Below are 27,743 nucleotides of genomic sequence, written 5' to 3'. Positions count from 1 at the left end.
ACTGTGATCCCAAAAATGTGACCCACTCTCCTTAGGCTTGTAATGAGTTAGCTATTACTGTGTATTCAACCTAACAACAACATAACTCAATGATGCATGGGGAATAATGATGAGAAGGCCTTTTTCAATAAATAAACCTGTCTAAGGTAAATATGATTCAGGTAAACACAATGCATAAAGTTTGAATATTTCTTTAAGGGAAAGCAGCACTGTTAACTTTACAAATACTGACACACCCATGCAAATTTACTGCTCCTGTTCCAGGAAACAAACGTTCATGCAACATCCAAGGAAAAAGCATCAAACTTTCTCCAATGTTGTGTGCTAACTAGCTAACTAGAAGTTATCTGCACATTCTCCATGAGACCATTGTCTGCATGAGGACTTTCCGAAAGCGGTATCTGTCCTTCTGAATGGGTTCAGTGAACGTTTCACCATGTTCTTCTGCTATGTCTGTTAGCTGTTTCCATTGTCTTTTTCCTCCTTCAATCCTGCGCTCTCTCTAGAAAAAAATAGCACCTCCCGGTTCTTTTTCCCGCACTCTCTCAGAAAAAAAATTTTAACAAGACAAATCCTATTCAACAAGCCTAACTTAACCAACTGAATTTTTTATTTTAAACAACAAAAATAAAATACTAAATAATATACTGTATAATATAATCTAAAGAACTCTTATTGCATTTTGAGAAAATCTGCATACCCAACAGCATAACTTTATTAATAAAGTTAAAGCAGGGTAGTGCAGGTGAGGTTAGGGTTACTAAGTAGTGGACACACTATGCTGGTGTTGTAAGCATGGCGACACTTGCAGACTGCCCCTGGCATACAACATATTTCACTGTATGCCTCGATGTTTTGGTGGGCATGTGACAAATAGAGCCAAAGTTTTAAGTCTTTCTGACTCAGGTGAACCACGGTTCACTGGGTTCATTCTTTCCTCCCACTTCCCTGTCCTGCTGAGCTGTGGACTACAGCTGTAACCTCTTTCCCCTCAACACTCCCTACCTGATACCGGCATGTGGAAAGGATGTTACCTCTGATGGGAAAGGCCAGAGGACACTGCCTCAGAATAGAGGGGCATCCTTTTAGAACAGAGATGAGGAGAGGGTTGAATGAGTGGAATTCTTTTCCACAGGCAGCTGTGGAGGCCAAGTCTTTATATATATTTAAGGCAGAGGTTGATAGATTCTTGATTGGTCAGGGCATGAAGGGATATGGGGAGAAGGCAGAAGAGTGGGGCTGAGAGGAAAATTGGATCAGTCATGATGAAATGGTGGAGCAGACTCGATGGGCCAAATGGCCTAATTCTGCTCCTGTATCGTATAGTCTAATATTTGTGTGCTTTCTGTGATATTAGACAGATCAGTGCCCTTTCTTCTGACGGAGAAGCATCGACACGGAAGTCCACAAGAAAGCGACTTAGCCAAAAGACAAAACGGGTGGAGACTCTCCCAGCTGCAGCATCTGAACCGAGTAAACTGATCCAGGCTGAGAAGGCAGAGACAGGCAGGGTGAGTACACCCTGGGGCCATGCCACCATCCGGGGTCTGATGCAGGGTGGGGTTGGGGTTTACAGGGTCTGATGTAGGGTGGGGTTGGGGTTTCCGGGGTCTGATGTAAGGTGGGGTTGGGGTGGTTTTCCCTGCCACTCACTGGCTGCCTGCTCCCTCCGACCAGGACCGAATCCCACTTCCCACCATCTTTCCAATGATGGCCGTAAACTCCAGTGGTGGGGTCGTGGGATAATAAATCCCACGGTGTGAGGCCGAGCTAGTGCTGGGAGCCAGGAGGCTGGACTGTGGGTGAGGAGGGAGAGAAGAGGGGTTGGAGGTTTCCGACTGCGAGTGGTAAGTGGATGGATAGACTGTAGATGAGAAGGTGTAGGACTGTCAGTGCAGGTGGAGGGGTTGGCCATTGCCAAGCTGGGCTGTCGGTGTGGGAGGGGTGAGACCAAACAACAGCATGATGTTCTGTCTCCACAGCACTGATCTGGGACGTTCAGCCCCCAAATGACTGCTAGCCCACTCTCCCCAGACAGTGAACCCTGTACAGAGTGTGGAGATTGGAGTTTCTGGACAGGATGCTTGCTGGCACTGATCTGTGGAACTGTTTGTGGCGGTGGGTCTGTGCCATGGGGGGAAGCTGGTCTCAAGGTGTGACATTGGGCTCTGGTTTCAGGTGAAGCTGGTGGTGTTCTGGCAGTACCTGAAGGCTGTTGGCCCCTGCAGCTCCCTGCTCATTTGCCTGTTATACTGCTGCCAGAATGCCGCGGCGATCGGTGCCAACTTCTGGCTCAGTGACTGGACCAACGACGCTGGCAACAACAAGACGGCCGCCACAACCCAACTGCGGGTAGGGGTGTATGCAGCTCTCGGCCTAACACAGGGTAAGGCTCTAAACTCCCCTCTGAGCTCAGGAGCAGTGGGGTGGGGGAACTGAACAGACTGGCTGTGATTACAGGACCAGCTATGAACAGGGAGGGTGTCTGGGCTCCAGCCATGCCCTGTACCTGAACTGGGGAGATGATAGTGGCTCTGCAGGTCTCAGTACTCCTGCTCCTGACATCTGCAGGTCCCTTCCAGCATTCTGAACAAGTCAGTTAGAGGTGCCCCCTCAGTCTAACCCCTGGAGGGCTGGGTACCGAGCCCAGCAAGCTGCCTGAGGGAGAAGGCGTTGGTGAGGGCTGCTGTTGGGAGTTGGACTGGTGGGTACAGGATAAGGAGAGGAATGGGTCCAATCAGAGCCTCAGATGGGTCCCAGAGCAGAACCCCTACCCTTCCGATCACCGAGCAGAGCCCCAGGCTCCCCCAGTACCCCATACTGCTGTACCTCTCTCAGACTGAACCCCGCATTGATCCGGTGAATGTGTGTTGATTGGTGTTAGTGGGGAGGGACCACCACGCATTGGTGGGGAGTTGGAGGAGCTATGGTGTGGGAGACTTGGGTTTCTCTGAGTTACCACGAGAGAATCTGCTTGTGGAGGGCAGCTTCAGTGATTGGGTTGAGGGTGTGGGGTAGTGTTGCTGTGCCTGGATTGCTGGAGTGTGGGGGGAGTTGATGGGGAGTGGGGTGGGGAGCAGTGTTGCTGTGTTGCCCTGGATCGTCAGGAGGGTGCTTGGTGCCCAGGCTATGGGAGGTTGGGATGTGACGCTCAGTCCGTGTGCTAACCGTCACTCTGGAATTGCATTGTGTTTCCACCGCAGGGTTGCTAGTAATGATCGCCTCCCTCACACTGATGGTCGGAGGCCTGGGTGCTGCGCGGCAGCTCCACTCACAGCTCTTGGACAACAAGTTGCACACACCTCAGGCATTCTATGACACCACACCCATCGGGCGCGTCATCAATCGCTTCGGCAAGGACATTAACGTGATTGACGAAGTGATCCCAATCACATTCCAGATGTTCCTCGCAACGTTCTTCATCTCCCTGTCCACAATGATAGTAATCATGATCAGCACACCATGGTTCACTTTAATCATAGTGCCACTGGTCCTGGTCTACATTCTCGTTCAGGTATCTTCCAAACCATCTCTCCATCTTCACACAGGCAACCTCTGCTGTAGCAAACGATTGTGGACTCTGCCAGATACAACCCACTGCCTCCATCTTAGTGACCAAAGGTTCCCAGTTGACTCCCGGACCTGGGAACACAGGAGTTGGGTTCATGTCAGTGACACAGGGCACTGGGGAGGGGTCACTGAGAGACGGTGTGAGGGAGCAGGGTTAACGTCAGTAGGGATACAGTCAGTGACACAGGGTTCTGGGGGAGAGGGATCACTGAGAGACAGTGTGAGGGAGCAAGATTCATGTCAGTGGGGATACAGTCAGTGATACAGCGCTGGGGGAGAGGGGTCACTGAGGGACAATGTGAGGGAGCTGAATTAACATCACTGGGGATACACTCAGTGTCAGGACACTGGGGGAGAGGGGTCACTGAGAGACGGTGTGAGGGAGCTGGGTTAACGGCAGTGGGGACAGTCAGTGACACGGCGCTGGGGAGAGGGGTCACTGAGGGACAGTGTGAGGGAGCCAGGTTAACGTTAGTGGGGATACAGTCAGTGACCCAGGGCGCTGGAGGAGAGGGGTCACTGAGGGACAGTGTGAGGGAGCTGGGTTAATGTCAGTGGGGATACAGTCAGTGACACAGGACGCTGGGGGAGAGGGATCACTGAGGGATGGTGTGAGGCAGTTGGGTTAACGTCAGTGGGGATACAATTAGTGACACAAGGCTGTGGAGAGGGGTCACTGAGGGATGGTGTGAGGGAGCAAGATTCACGTCAGTGGGGATACAGTCAGTGACACAGGACGCTGGGGGAGAGGGATCACTGAGGGACAGTGTGAGGGAGCTGGGTTAATGTCAGTGGGGATACAGTCAGTGACACGGCGCTGGGGGAGAGGGGTCACTGAGGGATGGTGTGAGGCAGTTGGGTTAAGGTCAATGGGGACAGTCAGTGACAGGGCGCTAGGGGAGAGGAGTCACTGAGGGACAGTGTGAGGGAGCCAGGTTAACGTCAGTGGGGATACAGTCAGTGACACGGCGCTGGGGAGAGGGGTCACTGAGGGACAGTGTGAGGGAGCTGGGTTAACGTCAGTGGGGATAGGCAGTGATACAGGGTGCTGGGGGAGAGGGGTCACTGAGAGAATGTCTTGTCAATCCATGCAGTTGTTCTGTATCTGCTCCCATCACTGTGTCCGTCCACAGTGAAACCCCAATCGCTCGTGGTTCCATCGTCCACCACCTCTCATTCTCAGGAGAGGCTGCAGAGGAGGGTCATGAGAATGATCCTGGCAATGAAAGGGTTAATGTGTGAGGAGCGTTTGATGTCTGTGTGTGTGTACTCATTAGAGTTTAGAAGAATGAGGGGGATTTCACTGAAACCTATTGAATGTTGAAAGGCCTCGATAGACTGGGGGAGTTGAGGACCAGAGGGCACAGCATCAGAATAGAGGGATGCCTCTTTAGAACAGAAATGAGGAGGAATTTCTTCAGTCAGACAGTGGTGAATCTGTGAAATTCATTACTGCAGGCCCGTAGGGAGACCAAGCGGAGGATGATATGTTCTTCATTAGCCAGAGCATCAAAGATCGCAGGGAAAAGGCAGGAGAATGGGGTTGAGAGGGATAATAAATCAGCCATGGTGGAATGCTGCAGCTGACTTGATGGGCTAAATGGCCTAATTCTGCTCCTACAGCCTGTGGTATTATGGATTTCTTTCCCAGGGCAGAAATGGCTAATACAAGAGTCATAACTTTAAGGTGACTGGGGGAAAGTAAAGGGACTGTGTGAGGCAGTTGGGTTAAGGTCAATGGGGACAGTCAGTGACACAGGGCGCTAGGGGAGAGGGGTCACTGAGGGACAGTGTGAGGGAGCCAGGTTAACGTTAGTGGGGATACAGTCAGTGACACAGGGCGCTGGGGGAGAGGGGTCACTGAGGGACAGTGTGAGGGAGCTGGGTTAACGTCAGTGGGGATACAGTCAGTGACACAGGGCGCTGGGGGAGAGGGGTCACTGAGGGACAGTGTGAGGGAGCTGGGTTAACATCAGTGGGGATACAGTCAGTGACACAGGGCGCTGGGGGAGAGGGGTCACTGAGGGACAGTGTGAGGGAGCTGGGTTAACGTCAGTGGGGATACAGTTAGTGTCACAGGGTTCTGGGGGAGAGGGGTCACTGAGGGACAGTGTGAGGCAGTTAATGGAGTCAGACATAGGTATTTTACACAGAATGGTGGTGCGTGGAACGCCCTGCAATGGTTACTGGCCGAAGTAGAAACATTAGGGACATTTAAGAGGCTCTTAGATAGTGAATGGGTGATAGAAAAATAGAGGGCTATGTGGGAAGGAGAGATTTTGGAGTGGGTTAAAAAATCAGCACGGCATTGTGGGATGAAAGGCCTGTATTGTGATCCATGTCTCTCTGCTTGAAGCATACTTCTGGTGAAGCTGAGCAGAACTGAGCTGCGTGTGTCCTGCAGATGTGTCTTGGGTCAGTACCAGTGGTTCGGAGGGGTGGGAGTGTAGATGAGACTGAGTATTGTGTTTCCTCTCATACCTTTCCAGCATACCTTCTGTGTGTGGAATCTTCTCTGCCCTCTCCTCCATCAGTATCTCCCTCCTCCCTCTGCCTCACACACATCACTGACACTCTGAAAGCCGCTTCACCCGGTGGAGTTGAAGTTCCAGCAGCTCACAATGTGATCTCACCTGACACTGTCACTTGCATATGAGGATGTAGATTATGTCATTAACATGTGCCCTGGGGGAAAAGGCAAAAACTATCTACATCCCCCTCCAGCTCCCCACTGCTACCTGATGAGAGAGGGCTGCCTGGTCCACATCACACAGAGCCTGAGAAGGGAGAAGTCGGTGCTTTAGCATGTCTGCCGAAACGGGAGGCTCTCCACACTACAAGCGGGTAGTCGTGCAGTGTAACTGTCCAGTCCAACCCCAGTCAGCAAGATAGACCGCAGTAACTCAGGCATCACCCTTGGGAGGGAAGGAGTCATTTACTGCACGTGGATGTTCTTATGAACTGGTTTCACCTCGGGGAGACGGAATTCAATCCTATAAAGTGTAAGGTGATTTATTTTGTGAGGTTGAACTTGAAGGCAGAATACAGAGTTCATGGCAAGATTCTTAACATAGGAATCTTGTGGTTCCACATCCATAGATCCCTCAAAGCTGCTGCACAATTTGTTCGGTGATTAAGGTATACGGTGTGTGGCCTTCATTAGGCAGGGCACTCAGTTCAAGAGCCACAAGGTAACTCTGCAGCTCTATAAAACCTTTGTTAGACCACACTTGGAATATTGTTGCAACACACAAAATGCTGGAGGAACTTAGCAGACCAGGCAGCATCTATGGAGAAATGTACGGTTGACTTTTTGGCCAGAAACCCTTCGACAAGACTAGAGAAAAAAAGCCGAGGAATAGATTTTAAAGGTGGGGGAAAGGGAGAGAGAAACACAAGGTGGTAGGTGAAACTGTGAGGGGGAGGGGTGAAGTAAAGAGCTGGGAAGTTGATTGATGAAAGAGGTACAGGGCTGGAGAAGGAGGAGACTGATAGGAGAGGACAGAATGCCATGGATGAAAGAAGAGGGGGAGGAGCACCAGAGGGAGGTGATGGATGGCAAGAAGATAAGGTGAGAGAGGGAAAAGGGGATGGGAAATGGTGAAGGGTGGGGGAGGCATTATCAGAAGTTCAAGAAATCACTGTTCATGCCATTAGATTGGAGGCTACTGAGATAGAATATAAGGTGTTGTTCCTCCAACCTGAGTGTGGCTTCATCTTGACAGTAGAGGAGGCCATGGATAGACATAATGGAATGGGGAGTGGAATTAAAATATGAGATACCGCTTTTTCTGACGGATGGAGCGTAGGTGCTCGGCAAAGCGGTCTCCCAATCTACGTCAGGTCTCACAGATGTACAGAAGGCCACACCAGGAGCACCGGACACAGTACATAACCTTACCAGACTCACAGGCGAAGTGTTGCCTCACCTGGAAGGACTGTTTGGGGCCCTGAATGGTAGTGAGGGAGGTGGTGTAGGGACAGGTGTAGCACTTGTTCCACTTGCAAGGATACGTGCTAGGAGGGAGATCAGTGGGGAGGGACGAATGGACAAGGAGTCGCGTAGGGAGCGATCCTTGCAGAAAGCAGAAGGGAGGGGAGGGAAAGATGTGCTTGGTGGTGGGATCCCATTGGAAATGGCAGAAATTGCAGAGAATTATGGCTGGTGGGGTGGTAAGTGAGGACAAGAGGAACCTCATCCCTGGTGGGGTGGCGGAAGGATGGGGTGACAGCAGACATGCATGAAATGGAAGAGATGTGGTTGAGGGCAGCGGAAGAAGGGAAGCCTCTTTCTTTGTAGAAGGAGGACATCTCCTTCGTTCTGGAATGAAATGCCTCATCCTGAGAGCAGATGCAGCAGAGATGGAAGAATTGAGAGAAGGGGATAGTGTTTTTACAAGTAACAGGGTGGGAGGAGGAATAGTCCAGGTAACTGTGAGAGTCCATGGGTTTGTAATAGGCATCAATAGATAAGCTATCTCCAGAGATAGAGACAGTGAGATCGAGAAAGGGGAGGGAGGTGTCAGAAATAAACCAGGTAAATGTGAGGGCAGGGTATAAGTTGGAGGCAGAGTGGATGAAATTGACGCGTTCAGCATGAGTGCAAGAAGCAGCACCAATGCAGTTGTCGATGTAGCGTAGGAAAAGTGTGGACGGGCACTAGTGTGGGCTTGGAACATAGACTGTTCCATGTAGCCGACAAAAAGGCAGGCATAGCTGGGACCTGTGTGAGTGCCAATGGACACACAGCTTTTGTTTGAAGGAAGTGGGAGGAGCCAAAGGAGAAATTATTTAAAATAAGGACAAGTTCCACTAGGTGGAGGAGAGTGGTGGTGGAGAGGTACTGGTTGGGTCTGGTGTCCAGAAAGAAACTAAGAGCTTTGAGGTCTTCCTGGTGGGGTATGGAGGTGTAGAGAGATTGGACATCCACAGTAAAAATAAGGTGATGGGGGCCAGGGAACTTGAAATCATTGAAAAGATCCAAAGTGTGTGAGGTGTCATGGATATAGGTAGGAAGGGACTGGATCAGGGGGATAAAATAGAGTCGAGGTGTGCAGATATGAGTTCAGAGGCTCAGGAACAAGCTGAAACAATGTGTCTACCTGGACAAATGGTTTGTGGATTTTGGATAGGTAGTAGAAACGGGAGGTGCAGGGTGCGGGAACGATGAGGTTGGTGGCAGTGGATGGGAGATCCCCAGCGCCAATAAGATTGGTGATGGTGTAGGAGACAATGGCCTGGTGTTCCTCAGTGGGGTCCTGTTCGAGGGGTAAATAAGAGGAGGTGTCTGAGAGTTGGTGCTTGGCCTCAGCAGGTAGAGGTCAGTGTGCTAGATTACTACAGCACCTCCTTTATCTGCGAGTTTGATGGTGAGGTTAGGATTGGTGTGGAGGGAGTGGAGAGCTGGGCGTTTGGGGAGTCAGGTTGGAATTGGAGAGAGGAGTATGAAGTTGAGATGGTTGATGTCCATTGGCAGTTGGCAGTGAAAAAGTCCAGAGCAGGTAGCAGGCTGGGGTGTCTAGGAAGAGGAGGAGGGTTATCGATGTGGGGTGGAGAGTCCTTGCCAAAGAAATAGGCACAGAGACAGAGGCAGCAGAAGAAGAACTCAGCTTCTTGGCGGTCGTGGAACTCAGTGACATGTGGGCACAGGGGTCAAAGGTGAGGCCCTTACTTAGGACAGAACGTTCTGCCTCAGAGAGGGGAGGTCAGAGGGGACGGTGAAGACCCGACATGGATGAGAGCTGGGATCAGAGCTGGCTTCTCAATTCGGAATATTGTATTCATTTCTGGTCAACTATCATAGGAAGGATGTGGAAGCTTTAGAGAGGGTGCAGAGGAGATTTACCAGCATGCTTCTGGATTAGAGAGCATGTTGTATGAGGGCAGGTTGAGTGAGCTAGGCTGAGAGGAGACTTGATAGAGGTGTACAAGATGATAAGAGGCATAGATCGAGTGGACAGACAAAGACATTTTCCCAGGGTGGTAATGGCTAATACGAGGGGCCATAATTTTAAGGTGATTGGAGGAAATTACAGGGGGGTATTAGAGGTAAGGTTTTATACAGAGTGTGGTGGCTGTGTGGTGCACACTGCGAGGGGTGATAGAAGATTGTATCCCACAAACATAGAGCATAGAACAGTACAGTACAGTAACAGGCCATTCAGCCCACAATGTTGTACTGAACCTTTTGGTTTAGACAGGTAAGGGATCAGTTCATGGGGCTCCTGACCAGTTAGAGAGCCCGTTACTACAGGTGATCAGAACCTGACACCCTGACCAGTCAGAGAATCCGTTACTGCAGGGGTTTGAGCCTGGCCATTTAGGGAGCCTGTTACTGCAGGGGTCAGAACCTGATGGCTGCTACTTACACACTTACAAGTGGAATTTGTATAAATGGAGAGTTGACGGACTGAATGGTCTGTATTTGTGCTGTATGATTCAGTCTCTCTGGCTCTTAAATATTGAGCCAACCTGTTAGAATGAGTCAGACGCAGAGTGAGGCTCCCTCCACACTGTCCCATCACACACTCCCGGGGTTAGACACAGAGTGAAGCTCCCTCCATACCGTCCCATCACACACTCCCGGGGTTAGACACAGAGTGAAGCTCCCTCCACACCATCCCATCACACACTCCCGGGGTCAGACACAGAGTGAAGCTCCCTCCACACCGTCCCATCACACACTCCCGGGGTTAGACACAGAGAGAATCTCCCTCCACACCGTCCCATCACACACTCCCGGGGTCAGACACAGAGTGAAGCTCCCTCTACACTGTCCCTTCACACACTCCAGGGTCAGACACAGAATGAAGCTCCCTCCACACTGTCCCATCACACACTCCCGGGGTCAGACACAGAGTGAAGCTCCCTCCACACTGTCTCATCACACACTCCCGGAGTCAGATACAGGGTGAAGCTCCCTCCACACCATCCCCTCACACACTCCCGGGGTCAGACACAGAGTGAAGCTCTCTCCACACTGTCTCATCACACACTCCCGGAGTCAGATACAGGGTGAAGCTCCCTCCACACCATCCCCTCACACACTCCCGGGGTCAGACACAGAGTGAAGCTCTCTCCACACTGTCCCATCACACACTCCAGGGTCAGACACAGAATGAAGCTCCCTCCACACTGTCCCATCACACACTCCCGGGGTCAGACACAGAGTGAAGCTCCCTCCACACCGTCCCATCACACACTCCCGGGGTTAGACACAGAATGAAGCTCTCTCCACACTGTCCCATCACATACTCCCGGAGTCAGACACAGAGAGAATCTCCCTCCACACCGTCCCATCACACACCCCAGGGTCAGACACAGAATGAGGCTCCCTTCACACTGTCACTTCACACACTCCGGGGTTAGACACAGAGTGAAGCTCCCTCCACACCATCCCATCACACACTCCCGGGGTCAGACACAGAGTGAAGCTCCCTCCACACCGTCCCATCACACTCCTGGGGTTAGACACAGAGTGAAACTCCCTCCACACCATCCCATCACACACTCCCAGGGTCAGACACAGAGTGAAGCTCCCTCCACACCATCCCATCACACACTCCCGGGGTCAGACACAGAGTGAAGCTCCCTCCACACCGTCCCATCACACACTCCCGGGGTCAGACACAGAGTGAAGCTCCCTCCACACTGTCCCATCACACACTCCCGGGGTTAGACACAGAGAGAATCTCCCTCCACACCGTCCCATCACACACTCCCGGGGTCAGACACAGAGTGAAGGTCCCTCTACACTGTCCCTTCACACACTCCAGGGTCAGACACAGAATGAAGCTCCCTCTACACTGTCCCATCACACACTCCCGGGGTCAGACACAGAGTGAAGCTCCCTCCACACTGTCTCATCATATTATTCTGACCGAGACAGGTGATGAGAATTGTTAATGCAGACAGCACCAAGACTGTCGGGTGAAGCAGTTTTCTTGAGTGACTTGGAAACTGGAGGGAAGGTCAGAGATTGAGGGGAACATAGAAAATAGGTGCATGAGTAGGCCATTCGGCCCTTCGAGCCTGCACCGCCATTCAGTATGATCATGGCTGGTCATCCAACTCAGAACCCTGCCCCAGCCTTCCCTCCATATTCCCTGATCCCCGTAGCCACAAGGGCCATATCTAACTCCCTCTTAAATATAGCCAATGAACTGGCCTCAACTGTTTCCTGTGGCAGAGAATTCCACAGATTCACCACTCTCTGTGTGAAGAAGTTTTTCCTAATCTCGGTCCTAAAAGGCTTCCCCTTTATCCTCAAACTGTGACCCTTCGTTCTGGACTTCCCCAACATCGGGAACAATCTTCCTGAATCTAGCCTGTCCAATCCCTTTAGGATTTTATACGTTTCAATCAGATCCCCCCTCAATCTTCTAAATTCCAACGAGTACAAGCCCAGTCCATCCAGTCTTTCTTCATATGAAAGTCCTGCCATCCCAGGAATCAATCTGGTGAACCTTCTTTGTACTCCCTCTATGGCAAGGATGTCTTTCCTCAGATTAGGGGATCAAAACTGCACACAATACTCCAGGTGTGGTCTCACCAAGGCCTTGTACAACTGCAGTAGTACCTCCCTGCTCCTGTACTCGAATCCTCTTGCTATAAATGCCAGCATACCATTCGCCTTTTTCACCGCCTGCTGTACCTGCATGCCCACTTTCAATGACTGGTGTATAATGACACCCAGGTCTCGTTGCACCTCCCCTTTTCCTAATCGGCCACCATTCAGATAATAATCTGTTTTCCTACTTTTGCCACCAAAGTGGTTAACTTCACATTTATCCACATTAAATTGCATCTGCCATGAATTTGCCAACTCACCCAACCTATCCAAGTCACTCTGCATCCTCTTAGCATCCTCCTCACAGCTAACACGGCCACCCAGCTTCGTGTCATCCGCAAACTTGGAGATGCTGCATTTAATTCCCTCATCCAAGTCATTAATATATATTGTAAACAACTGGGGTCCCAGCACTGAGCCTTGTGGTACCCCACTAGTCACCGCCTGCCATTCTGAAAAGGTCCCGTTTATTCCCACTCTTTGCTTCCTGTCTGCTAACCAATTCTCTATCCACATCAGGGCAGGAGAGTGTTGCATCAGTCAGCTGCTTAAACCTGCCCTGCAGCTGCTGTTTGTTCCCCAGCCTTAGACATTTTACCCTTCCCACTGTCTCTTGAAAGCTCCTGCAATGTATCACAGATGACAACAAAACAATTGTAATGTCCTGTCATAATCCCAGGGCAAGCAGGGATGGCCCCACCAAATTTCTATGCAGTCATCCAGTAGTCCTAGCAGACTCCATCCTGAGATTAGCAAGGGTTGCTATCCATGGGTCCTGGATATGGGCAGCGGGGGGTTCTGACTGGGCCAACTGCCAGGTGATGTTCCAGAGGTATTGTCTGTGCTTGGATAACTGTGGAGAGGGCACAATGGTGTCCGTGGGTACCAAGGAGGAATTCTGGGATAATTGGGCACTGCAGGGGATAAGTGCCCTTCTTGACAGGGAGTAGCAACCCAAACAAAATGCTGGAGGAACTCAGCAGGTCAGGCAGCATCGGTGGAAAAGAGTAAACAGTCGATGCTTTGAGGCATCAGGTCCTCATGAAGGTTGTCAGCCTGAAACGTCAACTGATCACTCTTTTCCACAGATGCTGTCGGACCTTCTGAGTTTCTCCAGCATTTTGCGTGTGTTGTTCTGAATTTACAGCATCTGCAGGTTTTCTCTTGTTTGTGATGGGAATATTTTAATTTAGTTTTTGTTAGTCAGTCTTTGTCTCTGGTGTGGTATTGAAGAGTGTAATTTATATTAAACATGTTTTTGTAAGAAAATAGGCAAACAAAGATATGCCCATCTCCCTGTCAGTGTCCGTGGAGAGCCCAAGGTATTGTTGGGTATTGTTCAGATCGTCTGATGGTTCTTTGGGGCAGTAACACCCTGTTCTCATCCACAGGCGCGCTGTCCTACGTTGCGTCACATCTGCTATTTGTAGTGTGCTGTGTCCGTGCCTCTAGCCTCCTGCATGCTCACCTGCTTAACCACACCCTCCGCTGTCCCATGCAGTTCTTTGAGCTGACCCCAGCCGGCCGAATTATGAACCGCTTCTCACAGGATGTGGACACCATCGACAACCGGATACCGGCCTGTGCGGAGGACTTCCTGCTCTGCTTCTTTGAAGTTCTGTCCACCTTGCTAGTGCTGGCTCATTTCATCCCACTCAGCATGCTGCCATCTATTCCTGTTGCCTGCCTTTACTTCTCTCTGCAGGTACTAGGGGAACCTGGGGTTGGGGGTGGTGGGGGGGGGGAGAGTCAGGTAGGAGAGGGCAGCCCCTAGCCAGAACTGGGACCATCACAGATAGCCAAGGGATAAACCCTCAGGCTGAGGGACACTTTGACTGTGAACCCACTGCAACTGTTTTCCCCAGATTTATTCAACATTTTAAACAACCTGCTGTTTGAAAGGGAGTCGCTGTGTGAGGGAGGGCCGACCCTTCTGTATTAGTTTCTGATAGCGAGTATATCCAGTAACCTCCCGTCTAGTATGAGGGCAGTGGGTGGCTGGGTCAAAGCAGCTGTGGTAATTCAAGGAAGATGCACTTCTGAAGATACAGAGATACAACCTTCCAGCCCTCTGAGCTGCACCGCCGAGCAACTGGCCACTTACCCCCAGCCTAATCACAGGACAATTTACAATCACCAATTCACCCACTAACTGGTACATCTTTGCACCGTGGGAGGAAACCAAATCACCCAGAGGAACCCTACACACTCCACGGGGTGGATGTACAAACTCCTTACAGCTGACTTTGGAATTGAACTCTGAACTCTGGTGCCCCAAGCTGTAATAGGGTTGTGCTGCCGTGGCCATCCCCCTCATTCACTCATGTCTGCTCCTCCTCCTGTCCGGCGCTCTTCCCTCCTGCATCTCCCCACTCTGCTGCTACAGGCAGCTTCCCACTCCTCCATAACCTGCTCAGTCTGAGCAGTGCCTGCTATTAGACCATAAGACATAGGAGCAGAATTAGGGCTTCTGGCCCATCGAGTCTGCTCCTCCATTCAATCATGGCTGATCTTTTTTAAATCTCCTCCTCAACCCCAATTTCTGGCCTTTACCCCATAACCTTTGATGCCATGTCCAATCAAGAAACTATCAATCTCTGCCTTAAATATACCCAACAAACTGGCCTTAACAGCTGCATGTGGCAATAAATTCCACAAACTCACCACCCTTTGGCTAAAGAAATTTCTCCGCATCTCTGTTTTGAAAGGGCGCTTCTCTATCCTGCGGCTGTGCTCTCTTGTCCTAGACTCTCCCACCATGGGAAACATCTGTTCCACATCTACTCTGTCTAGGTCTTTTGACATTCGAAAGGTTTCAATGAGATCCCCCCCTCATCCTTCTAAATTTTAGTGAGTACAGACCCAGAGCCATCAAACGTTCCTCGTATGATAATCCTTTAAGTCCTAGAATCTTCCTTGTGAACCTCCTCTAGACCCTCTCCAATGCCAGTACATCTTTTCTAAGATCAGGGACCCAAAACTGTTCACAATACTCAAGTTGAAGTCTCACCTGTGCCTTATAAAGCCTCAGCATCACCTCCTTGCTCTTGTATTCTAGACCTCTTGAAATGAACACTAAGATGGTATTTGCCTTCCTCACCACTGACTCAACGTGCAAGTTAACCTTTAGGGTGTTCTGCACAAGGACTTCGAACTCCCTCTGCGTCTCAGATTCCTGGATTTTCTCCCCATTTAGAAAATAGTCCGCACGTTTATTTCTACTAGCAAAGTGCATGACCATGCATTTTCCAACACTGTATTTCATTTGCTACTTCCTTGCCCATTCTCCTAATCTGTCTAAATCCTTCTGCATCCAACCTGTTTCCTCAACACTACCTGCCCCTCCACCAATCCTTGTATCATCTGTAAACCTGGCAACAGAGCCATCTGTTCCGTCATCTGTATACAGCGTTAAAAGAAGTGATCCCAACACCGACCCTTATTGGAAGGAGCCCCTAGATCTGTCTTGGTGTAACTGGGCTGTTGAGTGTTTGAGGATTTAATAATTTTCCCTGGAGTGGGTGGGTTTGTCCAGTTCCAACCTGGGCCCCAGCCTGGTTAACGACTGGAGGAACCAGGCAATACAGTGACATTTGTAAAGGCAGGGTGTGGTTGGTGTTCTGCATTGGGAACCTGCCTCAGGAGGTGATGTGCCCAGGAGTAGGTATTCTCGCCTGCTGCTATGCTATGCCCACATGCTGCTCCTCTTTTCCCCAACCCCCGCCGGTTACAGATTTCCAGAGAGGTACAGCCTCAGAATAGAGGGAGAACCATCCAGAATAGAGATGAGGAGGAATTTCTTCAGCTAGAGGGTGCTGAATCTGTGGAATTCATTGCCACAGATGGATGTGGAGGCCAAGTCATTGGGTATATTTAAAGTGAAGATTGATAGGTTCTTGGTTAGTCAAGTTTCAAAGGTTACAGAGAGAAGACAGGGGAATAGGGTTGAGAGGGAAACTAGTTCAGCCATGATGGAATGACAGAGCAGACACAATGGGCCGATGGCCTATTTCTGCTCCTTTGTCCTATGGTCAGCACAGTGGGGCAGTGCGTGGGCCTTTAGCGCAACTCGCTCATGCCAGGGTGCCCGTCTTGTGGCAGCGTGGCTCTGTGCCTTTCTCCGCTGACGATCTTGTCATCACACACAGGCCCGAGGTTACTGCATGCTCAAGGCCTCTCAGCTGCTGCGCCTGCACTTGCTTCAGTGTATCCTGTGCTGTCCTCTCTCATTCTTGACCCCCCCACTCACCGTCATATGGTTCACTGTATGTGTGTGGGGAGAAGGAGAGGGCGAGACAGTGAGAGAGAGGGAAAGAGAAAGAGAGATGTGTATATAGAACAATGCAGTGGAGGCCCTCGGTCCACACCTGTTGATCTTTCAATCTCGCCTAAGATCACTGTAACCCTTCCCTCCCACATAGCCCCCTCCGGAGCTTGATCAACCTATCCTCATCAGACATGCTCTGTAATCCACACTGGTAAATCTCCTCTGATCCTTCTCCAAGGCTTCCACATCCTTCCTAGAATAAGACAACCGGAACTGAACACAACACTCCAAGTGTAGTGTAACCAGGGTTTTATAGAGCTGCAACATAACCTTCTTGCCCTTGAACTCAATCCCTTGACTAATGAAGACCAACATAGATTTGCCTTCTCAACCACCCTATCAACATATGTGGCAACTTTGAGGGAGCTAGGGTTCCCTTTGTTTGTCCACACTGTTAGGAACCTTGTACTCTGCCTTTAAGTTCAGCCCTTCAAAGTGAATCACATCGCAACTCTCTGGATTGAATTCCATCTGCCACTTTTCAGCCCAGCTCTGCATCCTGTCAATGTCCTGTCCCCCACACCACCAACCTTCATGACATCTGCAAATTAACTAACCCATTTTTCTGCTTTCTCATCTAAATCATTTACAAAAATCACATTTTCTGAATGAGCCTACCATGGGGAATCCTGTCGAACGCCAAACTAAAATCCAGATACACCACATCTACTGCTCTACGTTCATCATTGTAGACTCAAAAAATTCAATCAGGCTTGTGAGGGATGACCTACCCCTCTCAAAGCCATGCTGACTATTCTCAGTCAGACTGTGCTTCTCCAAATGCTCGGAAATCCTGTCTCTAAGAATCCTTTCCAATAGTTTGCCCTCCAGTTACATACCACTCACTGTTTTATAATTCCCATATTATCCCTATTACTTTTCTTGAATAACATTCTCCCCCTCCAGTATTCTGGTACTGTGTGTGAGTGTGAGTGTGTGTGTGTGTGTGTGTGAGAGAGTGAGTGAGTGTGTGTGAGTGTGTGTGTGTGTGTGTGAGATGCCTGGTGGTGCGGTAGGGGTAAGCTGTGTGTAAGGGAGATGAGCCACTGCTCTCCCCTGATGTTGGGTGTCCATTCTGACCACCTCTAGTCCTCAGTTGGCTTGTCCCTCGTGTCTCTCTAGTCCCTCTAGTTCCTCCTGCTCACCTCCAGAGCCAGTGACATATTCAGCCATATCACTGCCCTCCAGACCAGGATGGACCAACCCCATCAATCCTTGGTCTCTCACCTGACTCCTGACTTGCCATTCTGACTCGAGGTTGCCTCACAACGCTGTACTGCCTCCCTGTGGAATCTTGATGGCCGCTCACTGACTCCTTCCCCCAGGGCTGGAAATGGCTCCAAATCCTTGAGTCTGCCCACAGGTTCACCGTCAGTCCTTATTCTCTGAGCGATGTGGGACCCTGGTTCAGCATTTCTACAGCCTCTACACTCACTCCTGGTAACTCAACTCTTTCATCTCTCCACTCCTCCGGTTTTGGCCTAAAGGCTCCAGATTCAAATGCTCCATGGTTGTCAGCCTTTCCCTCAGCGGCCTGGGCCCAGAGCTCTGGTTACATGTATGAAACCTTCTCCCTCATCCTATCTGCTCCCCACCCCTCCTTCAGAACCCTCTGACTGTTGTCTTGATCACTTGTTCTAACACCACATCTGTCTCAGACACACTGAAGGTACAAGTTGTCTGAGTTTGAATGATGTGGACAGCACTGGGGAAGGCTGAGGTAGAGCTGCACACCTCCACAGAACGCGGCCTGCTTCATTGGGCGGAATTAGACTTCAGATTGAACAGACAAGTAATTCCTGACGGTGAATCGTCTGGAGAGCGGTGCCTGAGGGAGTTTGGTATTAAAGCCAACTCTGAGCTGTCAGTGTGTCATCAAGAGCTGATCCTTCGGCTCCAGACCAGATGGCAAAGATTACTGATGGTGTTGTAGTGTTTCCTGTCGTGCTGACTGCGTGAGTGCATGTGTCAAAGAGCCCCAGTGTTCCAACGATTGTGTACAAGAAATTACAACAGTTGTATATGGATCATTGAAGGTCTGGGAAATGATTAGATTCAGATTTTTTTATCACAGGTACAGTGAAATGCAACAACCAGCACAACCAAGGATGCGCTGGGGGCAGCCTGCAAGTATTGGCACATATACTAATGCCAATATAGCATGCCCACAACGTTCAGCAGAACACAAACAGCAATACCAAAGGAACACTATAAAACAAGCCCCTTTTCCCATTGCACCCACACAGTCAGGCCCCCAACCCCAGGACAGCCAACTCTCGGCCTCCAGTCCAGTCTTCGCAAGGGAACAATATGTGGGCCTTTATTGCAAGAGGCAAGATGTCCTGCTCGAGTTATAGAGGGTAGCACACACAAAGTGCTGGAGGAAGTCAGCATGTCAGGTAGCATTTATGGAAATGAATAAACAGTTGACATTTCAGGCCAAGACCCTTCATCAGGAGTTACAGAAGGGACCTCTCCTGTAACTCTCTGCACTGGTCTGGCCTTGCCACCACTGATAATGAAGTAAGTTCAGGAGTTTGGAGGATGATTAGCTAATTTGAACACACGGTCCTGAAATTTACAACCAGTATTTACTTAGTGAATCAAACCACAGGACCCACGGCTTGCAAAGAGATGGAATCCAAATTCAGGTGTGGCATTGGGGGAGTGTGGCCAAGTCTCACACATCGATTCCCGAGAGAAGGGAGTTGTACCAAGATAGAGTTCAACAATTAACTCTCGAGAGTTTAGAAGAAAAAGTGATCTCATTGGAAATGTGCAGGACACTTACACGTGGATTCGAAAGATGGGTCTCTAGAACTACGGGGCAGAATCTGTGTAAGGAACAGATATTAGATAGAAATCCTCGCCCAGACTGGAGTGGATTGGCGGAGTAGCCAAAGGCTCCGTCACTCTGTGTACTTGGTTAGTGCAGGGAGGGGCTGCTGGGGAAGATGAATTTTTCTCTTCCTGATGGTAACAAGTAGGAGGGGGCAGGTGGCCTCTGTGTGTGTGTGTGTGTGTGTGTGTGTGTGTGTGTGTGTGTGTGTGTTGGCCCCGAAGTTCCCAGGGTCTGTGCCCCATGGGGAGGGAACACTGGTTACTGCATCTGCCCCACTGTGTGGTTAATGTCTCTGAGGGTGCCACCATCTGCTAACATGCCCCTTGCTACCCACACCACCACCCCCCGGCCTAGAGTACTGGACAGCAGCCTGTCCTGACTGGGCCAAGGACCGAGGTGATGTATGTTGCCCTATCTCCAACCACTGCTCCTCTCCCCCGGCAGCGTTTCTATGTGGCCACCTCGCGGCAGCTGAAACGCCTGGAGTCCGTCAGCCGCTCACCCATCTACTCCCACTTCTCGGAGACAATCACTGGCTCCAGCGTGATCCGAGCTTACGGCCGAGAGAAGAGCTTTACTCTCCTTAATGACATTAAAGTGGATGCCAACCAGAAGAGTTACTACCCGGGCATTGTGGCTAACAGGTGAGTCGCTGACACCGAGATAGGTAGACAGGTAGATAGTTGGCTAGATAGATAGATAGATAAATAAATAAATATGTGTGTGTGTATTTTATATATCTGTATCAATCACACACAGACCGTCCTGCTTGTCAACTTTCTGCTGAATCTTCTTCTGCATTACGTCCTGTTCTTCTCACCTTCCCATGGATCTGTCAGAATCCAGCCTCCACCGAGTTTCACCTCCTCTCCACATTGCCCTTTTTCTGAGTCACTGCAGAAAACAAGACCATCAGACACAGGAGCAGAATGAGGCCATTGGGCCCATCGAACCTCTCCATCATTCCACCATGGCTGATTTATTTCACCCCTCAGACCCATTCTCCTGCCTTCTCTCTGTAATCTTTGATGCCTGACCAATCAAGAACCTGTCAACCTCTGCTTTAAATATAGTCAATGACTTGGCCTCTACAGTCATTTGTGATAATGAATTCTACAGATTCACCTCCCTCTGGGACAGAAATGCCTCCACTCCTTCATCTGTACTATCATCGGACTGCTGCCCTGACTAGCACGTGGTACTGGGAGCATTCAGCGATTACAGTACTACCTGTTCTTTAGCCTCGTCCCCAACACCCTGTACCCTCTGCACAGAACCTCTTCCCCAGACAAACACGGGGGCCACCAGCACCAAGACACACGCAGACAGATGGCCAGACACAGAGGACGGACAAATCACCCCACCCCTCTACTTCTGCTGGATCGTCTTCTCGCACCGTCACCTTGCCTTTACCCACCTTCCTATAGCCTGGTTTCGGCATTGCCCACCCGACCTTCCCTGAGATGGGTGGGGGGTGGTGGTGACGGGAAGCTGTTGGGGAAGTACCCACTCTTCACTCTATTTCTAACCCCACCTCAGGTGGCTGGGGGTCCGGATCGAGTTTATCGGGAATTGTGTTGTCCTCTTTGCTGCACTGTTTGCTGTGATTGGCCGAAACTTCCTCAGTCCCGGCGTTGTGGGTCTCTCAGTGTCCTATGCTCTGCAGGTAAGACCTCACTCACGTGCCTCCATCCCCAGCTCCCGCTCTGGGATATCCCAAGGCTGCAAGCCAATGTCTTTCTGTCAGAACTAGCCATCGTGCAGATACAGACTCAGGTTCATTTACCATGTATACATCAAGAAATACGGTGAAATTTGTTGTTTGTAAAACCCAAGGATGAGCTGGGCACAGCCCGTGGGTGTCACAGTGTTCAGCAGAACAACACAAGCAACTAAAACAGAACAACCCCTTTCCGACCCAGGACAGGCCACCTCTGGGCCTCCAACCAATGTGACTGTGACACAAGAACTGTGTCAAAACTAATCTGAGACACAAACATGGCAGTAGCCCCTCCCCTCAGTGATGGGTGAGCTCTGCAGGGTTGTGGGTGGTGGGAGTGGATCTGTATGAGGACCTTGAGATATTCCAGATCACACTTGCAGGAATTCTGTCTGATCACAGGTGACCATGTCCTTGAACTGGATGGTCAGAATGACCTCAGATTTGGAGTCCAACATCGTGGCGGTGGAGAGGGTGAAGGAGTATTCGGAAACTGCCACAGAGGTAAAGTAACACCAGGATCATAGTACAGACCCTTCAGCCCATCATGTGCCAGCCCTTTAACCGACTGTAAGATCAGTGTGAATGCAGAGACCCCGGTTCTGGCTCCTACCCCCACAGCAGAGAATTGTTCTGCCTGTCTACTTCCTGGCAGATCTCCCCATATGCCCTGCAAATGGTGCAGAGGCCTTGGTGTGGCACTCTCTGCCCGGTACCCAGCACTGATCTCTCGCAGTCAGTGCATTAATATAACCAGACCAGTTGGGCTTCTGTGACCACTGGTGACCCCTGAGATGCTGGTGGGACTCCAGGATAGTAACACCTTTAAGTGAGATTTGTTTGCAGGAGAGGCAGGACTGGCGGTTCAATATTCCTGGGATCCATTGTTTTAGATGTTACAGTGCGGGAGGGGTTAAAGGAGTGGCGTTGATAGTAAGGGAAAATGTCACGGCAGTGCTCAGACAGACACTGGAGAACTCCTCTAATGAGGCGTTATGGGTGGAACTGAGAAATAAGAAAGGTATGACCATGTTAATGAGATTCTATTACAGAGCACCCAGCAGTCCTGGGGACTTAGAGGAACAAATTTGTAGAGAGAGCAGACTGTTGTAAGAAACATAAGGTTGTTATAGTAGGTGATTTTAACTTTCCACATATTGACCGGGAATCCAATACTGTAAAAGGACTAGATGGGGCAGAGTTTATCAAATGTGCTCAGGAAAGTTTCCTTCATCAATATGTAAAGTCCCAACAAGAGAGAGTGAGATACTGGATCTGCTGTTAGGAATGAGACAGAGCAGGTGACCGTAGTTTGTGTAGGGGAACACTTTGCATTTAGTGACCACAATGCCATTAGGTTCAAAGTAAATATGCAAAAATGTAGACCTGGCCCGCAGGTTGAGATTCTAAATTGGAGTAAGGCCAACTTTGATGTTATCAGAAATGATCTGCCAAGTGTGGATTGGGGCAGGCTGTTTTTTGGCAAAGATGTAATTTGTGAGGCCTTTAAAAGTGAAATTTTGAGAGTTCAAAGCTTGTATGTGCCTGTCAGAGTAAAAGGTGAAGATAACAGGTGTAGGGAACGTTGGTTTTCAGGAGCTATTGAGGCCCTGGTTAAGGGGAAAAAAGTGCATAGAAGGTATAGGCAGGTAGGAACAAGTGAGGTGCTCATGGAGTATAAGCAATGCAAGAAAACACTAAAGAAATCAGGAGGACTGAAAAAAGGCATGATGTTGCTCTAACAGACAAGGTGAAGGAGAATCCCAAGGCATTCTACAGATAAGTGAAGAGCAAAAGGATTGCAAGGGACACAAGTTGTCCTCTGGAAGAACGGAATGGTAGTCCATGTGTGGAGCCAGAACAGATGGGGGAGATCTTAAATTTTTTTTTGCATCTGTATTTACTCAGGAGACGGATACAGAGTCTATAGAAGTGAGGCAATACAATGTTAACTTCATGGATCTTGTACAGATTAGAGGCGGCAAATCAGGATGGATAAATCCCCAGGGCCTGACAAGGTGTTCCCTCAAACCCTACAGGAAGCAAGTGCAGAAATTCCTCGAGCCCTAGCAAAAATATTTAAATCATCCTTAGTGACATGAGAGGTACCAGAGAATTGGTGGATAGCCAATATTGATCTGCTGTTTAAAAAAGGCTCTAAATATAAACTAGGAAATTATAGGTGAGTCTGACATCAGCTGTGGGAAAGTTATTAGAAGGCATTCTAAGAGACTGGATATATAAGTATTTGGATAGGTATAGACTGCTTAAGGATAGTCAGCATGACTTTGTGCATGTCTAACTAACGTCTAACTAGTTCATGTCATGTCTAACTAATCTTACAAGTTTTTCAAGGAAGTTACCAGGAAAATGGTTGAAGGCAAGGCAGTGGATGTTGTCTACATGGACTTTAGGAAGGCATTTGACAAGGCCCCGCATGGGAGGTTGGTCAAAAATGTTCAGTCACTTGGTATTCAGGATGAGGTAGTAAATTGAATGAAGCATTGGCTTTGTGGGAGAAGCCAGTGTCAGTAGATGGTTGCCTATCTAACTGGAGGCCTGTGACTAGTGTGCCACAGGGACCGGTGCTGGGTCCTTTGTTATGTCATCTGTATCAATGATCTGGATGATAATGTGGTTAACTGGATCAGCAAATTTGTAGATGACACCAAGATCAGGGGCGTAGTGGACAGTGATCTCATGGCTTGCAGAGAGATCTGCATCAACTGAAAAAACGGCAGATGAGACTTAATGCAGACAAGTGCGATATTTTACACTTTGGTAGGACCAACCATGGTAGGGGTCACTGAGGTGTGTGGCAGAACAGAGGGATCTGGGAATACAGGTCAGTCAGTAATTGAAAATTACATCACAGGTAGATAGGGTTGTAAAGAAATCTTTTGCACACTAGCCTTCATAAATCAATGTATCGAGTACAGGAGATGGGATGTTATGTTGAAGTTGTATAAGATGTTGGTGAGGCCTGGTTTGGAGTATTGTGTATGCAGTTTTAGTCACCTACCTGCAGGACCCTATTCGTGAGAGCGTGGAATGAGCTGCCAGCACAAGTGGTGCATGCAAGGTTGCTTTCAAAGTTTAAGAGAAGTTTGGACAGATACATGGATGGTAGGGATACGGTCCCGGTGCGGTTGATGGGAGTAAGCAGTTTAAAATGGTTTTGGCATGGCATAGATGGAACTGAAGGGCCTGCTTCTGTGGTGGACTTCTCTGACTCTACAGTGTAATACATAAAAACTGCAGTAAGCATATATGTATTTAAAAATAAATAGTGCAGAGACCAAAATATTAAGGTTGTTTTCATGGACCGTTTGTTCAGCAGTCTGATGGCAGAGGGGAAGAAGCTCTTCCTAAAATGTTGAGTCAACAGGTCCTGCACCTCCTCTCTGATGGAACTGAAGAGAACAGGGTGGCAAGGATCCTTAGTAACAAATGCTGCCTTTTTAAAGTGTCCTCAGTGGTGAGGAGGTTGGTACCCATGATGAAGCTGGCTCAGTTTTCAAGCTTCAGCTTCCTCTGATCTTGTGCACCGGTGCCTCCATAACTGTTGTTGGCATTTGGAGCAGACCCCTTGGCCCTCACTTCAAATTGTGCTGGTGGGTGGCTATGCACTGGTGGGGAGTCACCAGCAGAGGCCGCTGTTACCCTGAGCCTTTCCTGTTGCTTCATTGCAGGCACCCTGGGAGATTGAGGCCAATCGCCCAGACAAATCATGGCCAGAGATGGGGAAGGTGGAATTCAAGGGATACTGTGTCCGATACAGAGAGGGCCTGGACCTGGTGCTGAAGAATCTGAACCTGAGCATCAGTGGCGGAGAAAAGGTTTGTGGAGGTGCCCCAGTCTGGCACAGTTCCATGCACTAAATGCTGTGGGTTTTCAGTCTGTCCCCACCCTTTTGCCCATTTCTCCCAGTTCCCTTGTCTGCTCTTCACCCCACTGTCAGAGTCCTACATTTCCACACCCTCCGGCTTCATCTTCCTCACCAGATTTATCAACAGTTCTGTTACCTTAGCCCAGGCCTGGTGTGTTCCCACTAATGGAAGGTGCTTTTGATCAGGTTATCCCTCCTCACACATGCTTGCTGTGAGATAACTGCTGTCAGCGTTGTCCTGCTATGTAACGAGATTCGAGTCCAGGATGTTGGCTGGTGCTCTGATGAAGGTCTGGAACTTCTGGTTTCAAAGGACATTGGAATCCAAATATGACAAGAGCTTTCAGAGTGGAATTGGATAACTACTTGAAGGGGAAACGGGAAATCACACAGCGCAAAGCAGTAGTAGCATGAATGATGGGACAAATGATCTGAGAACAGGCCCTTCAACCCACCATGTTCTGCCTACTCCAAGATCAATTTAAACCTTCCCTCCCACATAATCTATCACGTGCCTATTGTGTGTGTGTGTGTCTGACCTTGAAATTATGGCCCATCACATTAGCCTTTCCACCCTGGGACAAAGTCTCTGGCTGGCCACTTAATTTTTCCCTCATATCACTTTTCAATTTCCTTCACTCCAAAGTTACTCAACCTATCCTCATGGTAAATCTCCTCTGTGCCCTCTTCAAAGCTTCTACCGCCTTCCTATAATGAGATGACCAAAACCAAACACAATACTCTGGGTATTCAGCAGAGATTCGTCTGTGGCTCTGGGACCAGAGCAGACTGCATCATGTTAATCAGGCTGGGTCACGTCACCTTCCTCAAGTATGCTGAGTGGCTGGGCTATGCTGTGCTTGTCATGCCTGTCCTGGATCGAACTGACACCTAGGTGTGCTCTGTAGGTTGGCATCGTTGGGCGAACAGGTGCCGGCAAGTCCTCGATGACTCTTTGCCTCTTCCGAATCATTGAGGCAGCAGAAGGGGAGATCTGCATCGACGGGATAAAGATCGCCGACATTGGGCTGCATGACCTTAGATCAAGGCTTACCATCATTCCCCAGGTAAGCACCACACTGTCATTATTACCATTTAATCTCCACCCCCATCACTCTACACAGCAAGAATGGCCAATTAGTTTCCCGGGCAACACCCTGGGGTCCTTTGTGAGCCCCTCCCCCTGCCTGCAGAACAGGGGGTTGGAGGATTGCCTTGAGTTGGCAAGTGGGTCTTGTTTTGTTTTGCTTTGCTGGCATTGCTGCTGAACATTGTGGGCATGCTATGTTGGTGCTGGAATATGTGCCCACTGCAGATCCTTGGGCATGTTGGTTGTTAATGCAAACACTTTTCACTGTATGTTTCCATGTACACTATAAATCCAGCTTTCACTGTGGGGATGCACCTCCCTTTGCTTGGGGGCTCTCTGCTAGGTAACTAACAGGCTGTCCAATACTTTGTACAAGGACCCCGTGCTGTTCTCTGGCAGCCTGAAGATGAACCTCGATCCATTTGATCAGTACTCTGACGAGGAGGTGTGGAGTGTGTTGGAGCTGTCTCACCTGAAGCAGTATGTCCACAACCTGCCGGCTGGACTGGAACACGAGTGTTCCGAAGGAGGCGAGAACCTGAGGTAACTTTGCCAGCAGCGATCAACAAGCTGTGGGGTGGGTGGGGTGCATCGGTCCAGCCCAGATCTCAGTGCTGTGTGCCTGCTCTCTCCTGTACGTACACACAGCCCCTGTTCCTAAAGGCTTTCACCAGAGTGGAGGAGGCGTTGAGGAGCCCAGCCTGGGTTGCGAGGTCATACAAGGTCAGCAAGACGGTCATAGAACTGGCCGGGTGGGGGTGGGCCTGCAGCCGAAAGTGGCTCAGGATGAGAAGTGTCAGCAGTTCAAGGTGCTTACTCTGTCACAAGAATTTAAATTACAGAAAATCAGGCCAGTTATGAGCATTATCCCAGAAAATCCTGCAACACATGATCTGATGGTTATTAAGTCATGAAAGATCCAACCCTGGTGCTGGGTCTGGGTCTGGTAGTGGTATGACGAGTGGCTATGTTCCTATGTCAAGAGGACAGTTTGGACCAGTTGGGATTTTATTTCTCGGAGCGCAAGAGTCTTCGAGATGAATAATATCACGAGGTGTGGATTTTTTGAATGAACTCAATCCTTTCGTCAGGACTGTGAACTAAAGGGCAACTTTTTTTCCCTTTACACAAAGGAAGCAGCAGCAGAGGAAGTGACCAAGACAGGTACACTAACCTTTAAAACAGTTGGACAGATACATGAATGAGAAAAGTTTTGTCAGATACGGACCAAACGCTGGCACACAGGACTAGCTTGGATGCAGTCATCTTGATTGGGATGGGCCAAAGGCAGTTTCTGAATTGAACTGGCTTTATTACCTACATCCTTCATATACACGAGGAGTGAAAATCTTTACGTTGTCTCCATCTAAATATGCAATTTACAGTAATTTGTCATAAATAGTATGTACAACAGGATAGTCGATATAACATAGAAATACAATTGTATCAGCGTGAATTAATCAGTCTGATGGGCTGGTGGAAGAAGCTGGAACAGTTTGTGATTGGGGTGACTCGGGTCCCAGTGATCCTTTGGGGCCTTTTTACACACCCATCTTTGTAAATGTCCTGAATACTGGGAAGTTCACATCTGCAGGTGTGCTGGGCTGTCCACACCACTCTCTGCAGAGTCCTCCAATTGAGGGGGAAGTACAGTTCCCAGACCAGGCAGTGATGCAGCCAGTCCGATGCTCTATACCTCCCAGTATCCTCTAGAGGGGCAAAAGTTTGAGAGATTA

General features: G+C 49.5%; 1 protein-coding gene across 3 annotated transcripts in view; it reads left to right on the top strand.

The window, feature by feature from the left end:
- The window catches only part of abcc3 (ATP-binding cassette, sub-family C (CFTR/MRP), member 3), a 193,077-nt gene that overhangs the window by 163,451 nt on the left and 1,883 nt on the right, over positions 1–27,743 (top strand). For all 3 annotated transcript variants that reach the window (XM_072242475.1, XM_072242476.1, XM_072242473.1), the window contains 9 exons: positions 1,358–1,511; positions 2,179–2,386; positions 3,204–3,514; positions 19,753–19,952; positions 20,848–20,974; positions 21,431–21,532; positions 24,721–24,867; positions 25,826–25,984; positions 26,384–26,550. In XM_072242475.1, the coding sequence (XP_072098576.1) occupies positions 1,358–1,511; positions 2,179–2,386; positions 3,204–3,514; positions 19,753–19,952; positions 20,848–20,974; positions 21,431–21,532; positions 24,721–24,867; positions 25,826–25,984; positions 26,384–26,550 (1,575 nt within the window). The remainder of the gene's footprint in view (positions 1–1,357; positions 1,512–2,178; positions 2,387–3,203; positions 3,515–19,752; positions 19,953–20,847; positions 20,975–21,430; positions 21,533–24,720; positions 24,868–25,825; positions 25,985–26,383; positions 26,551–27,743) is intronic.

Source organism: Mobula birostris, chromosome 24 (genome assembly GCF_030028105.1).
Source record: "Mobula birostris isolate sMobBir1 chromosome 24, sMobBir1.hap1, whole genome shotgun sequence".
Classification (NCBI taxonomy): domain Eukaryota; kingdom Metazoa; phylum Chordata; class Chondrichthyes; order Myliobatiformes; family Myliobatidae; genus Mobula; species Mobula birostris.
The sequence above is the reverse complement of the archived record's forward strand: the minus strand, read 5'-3'. Positions and strand labels throughout refer to the sequence as shown.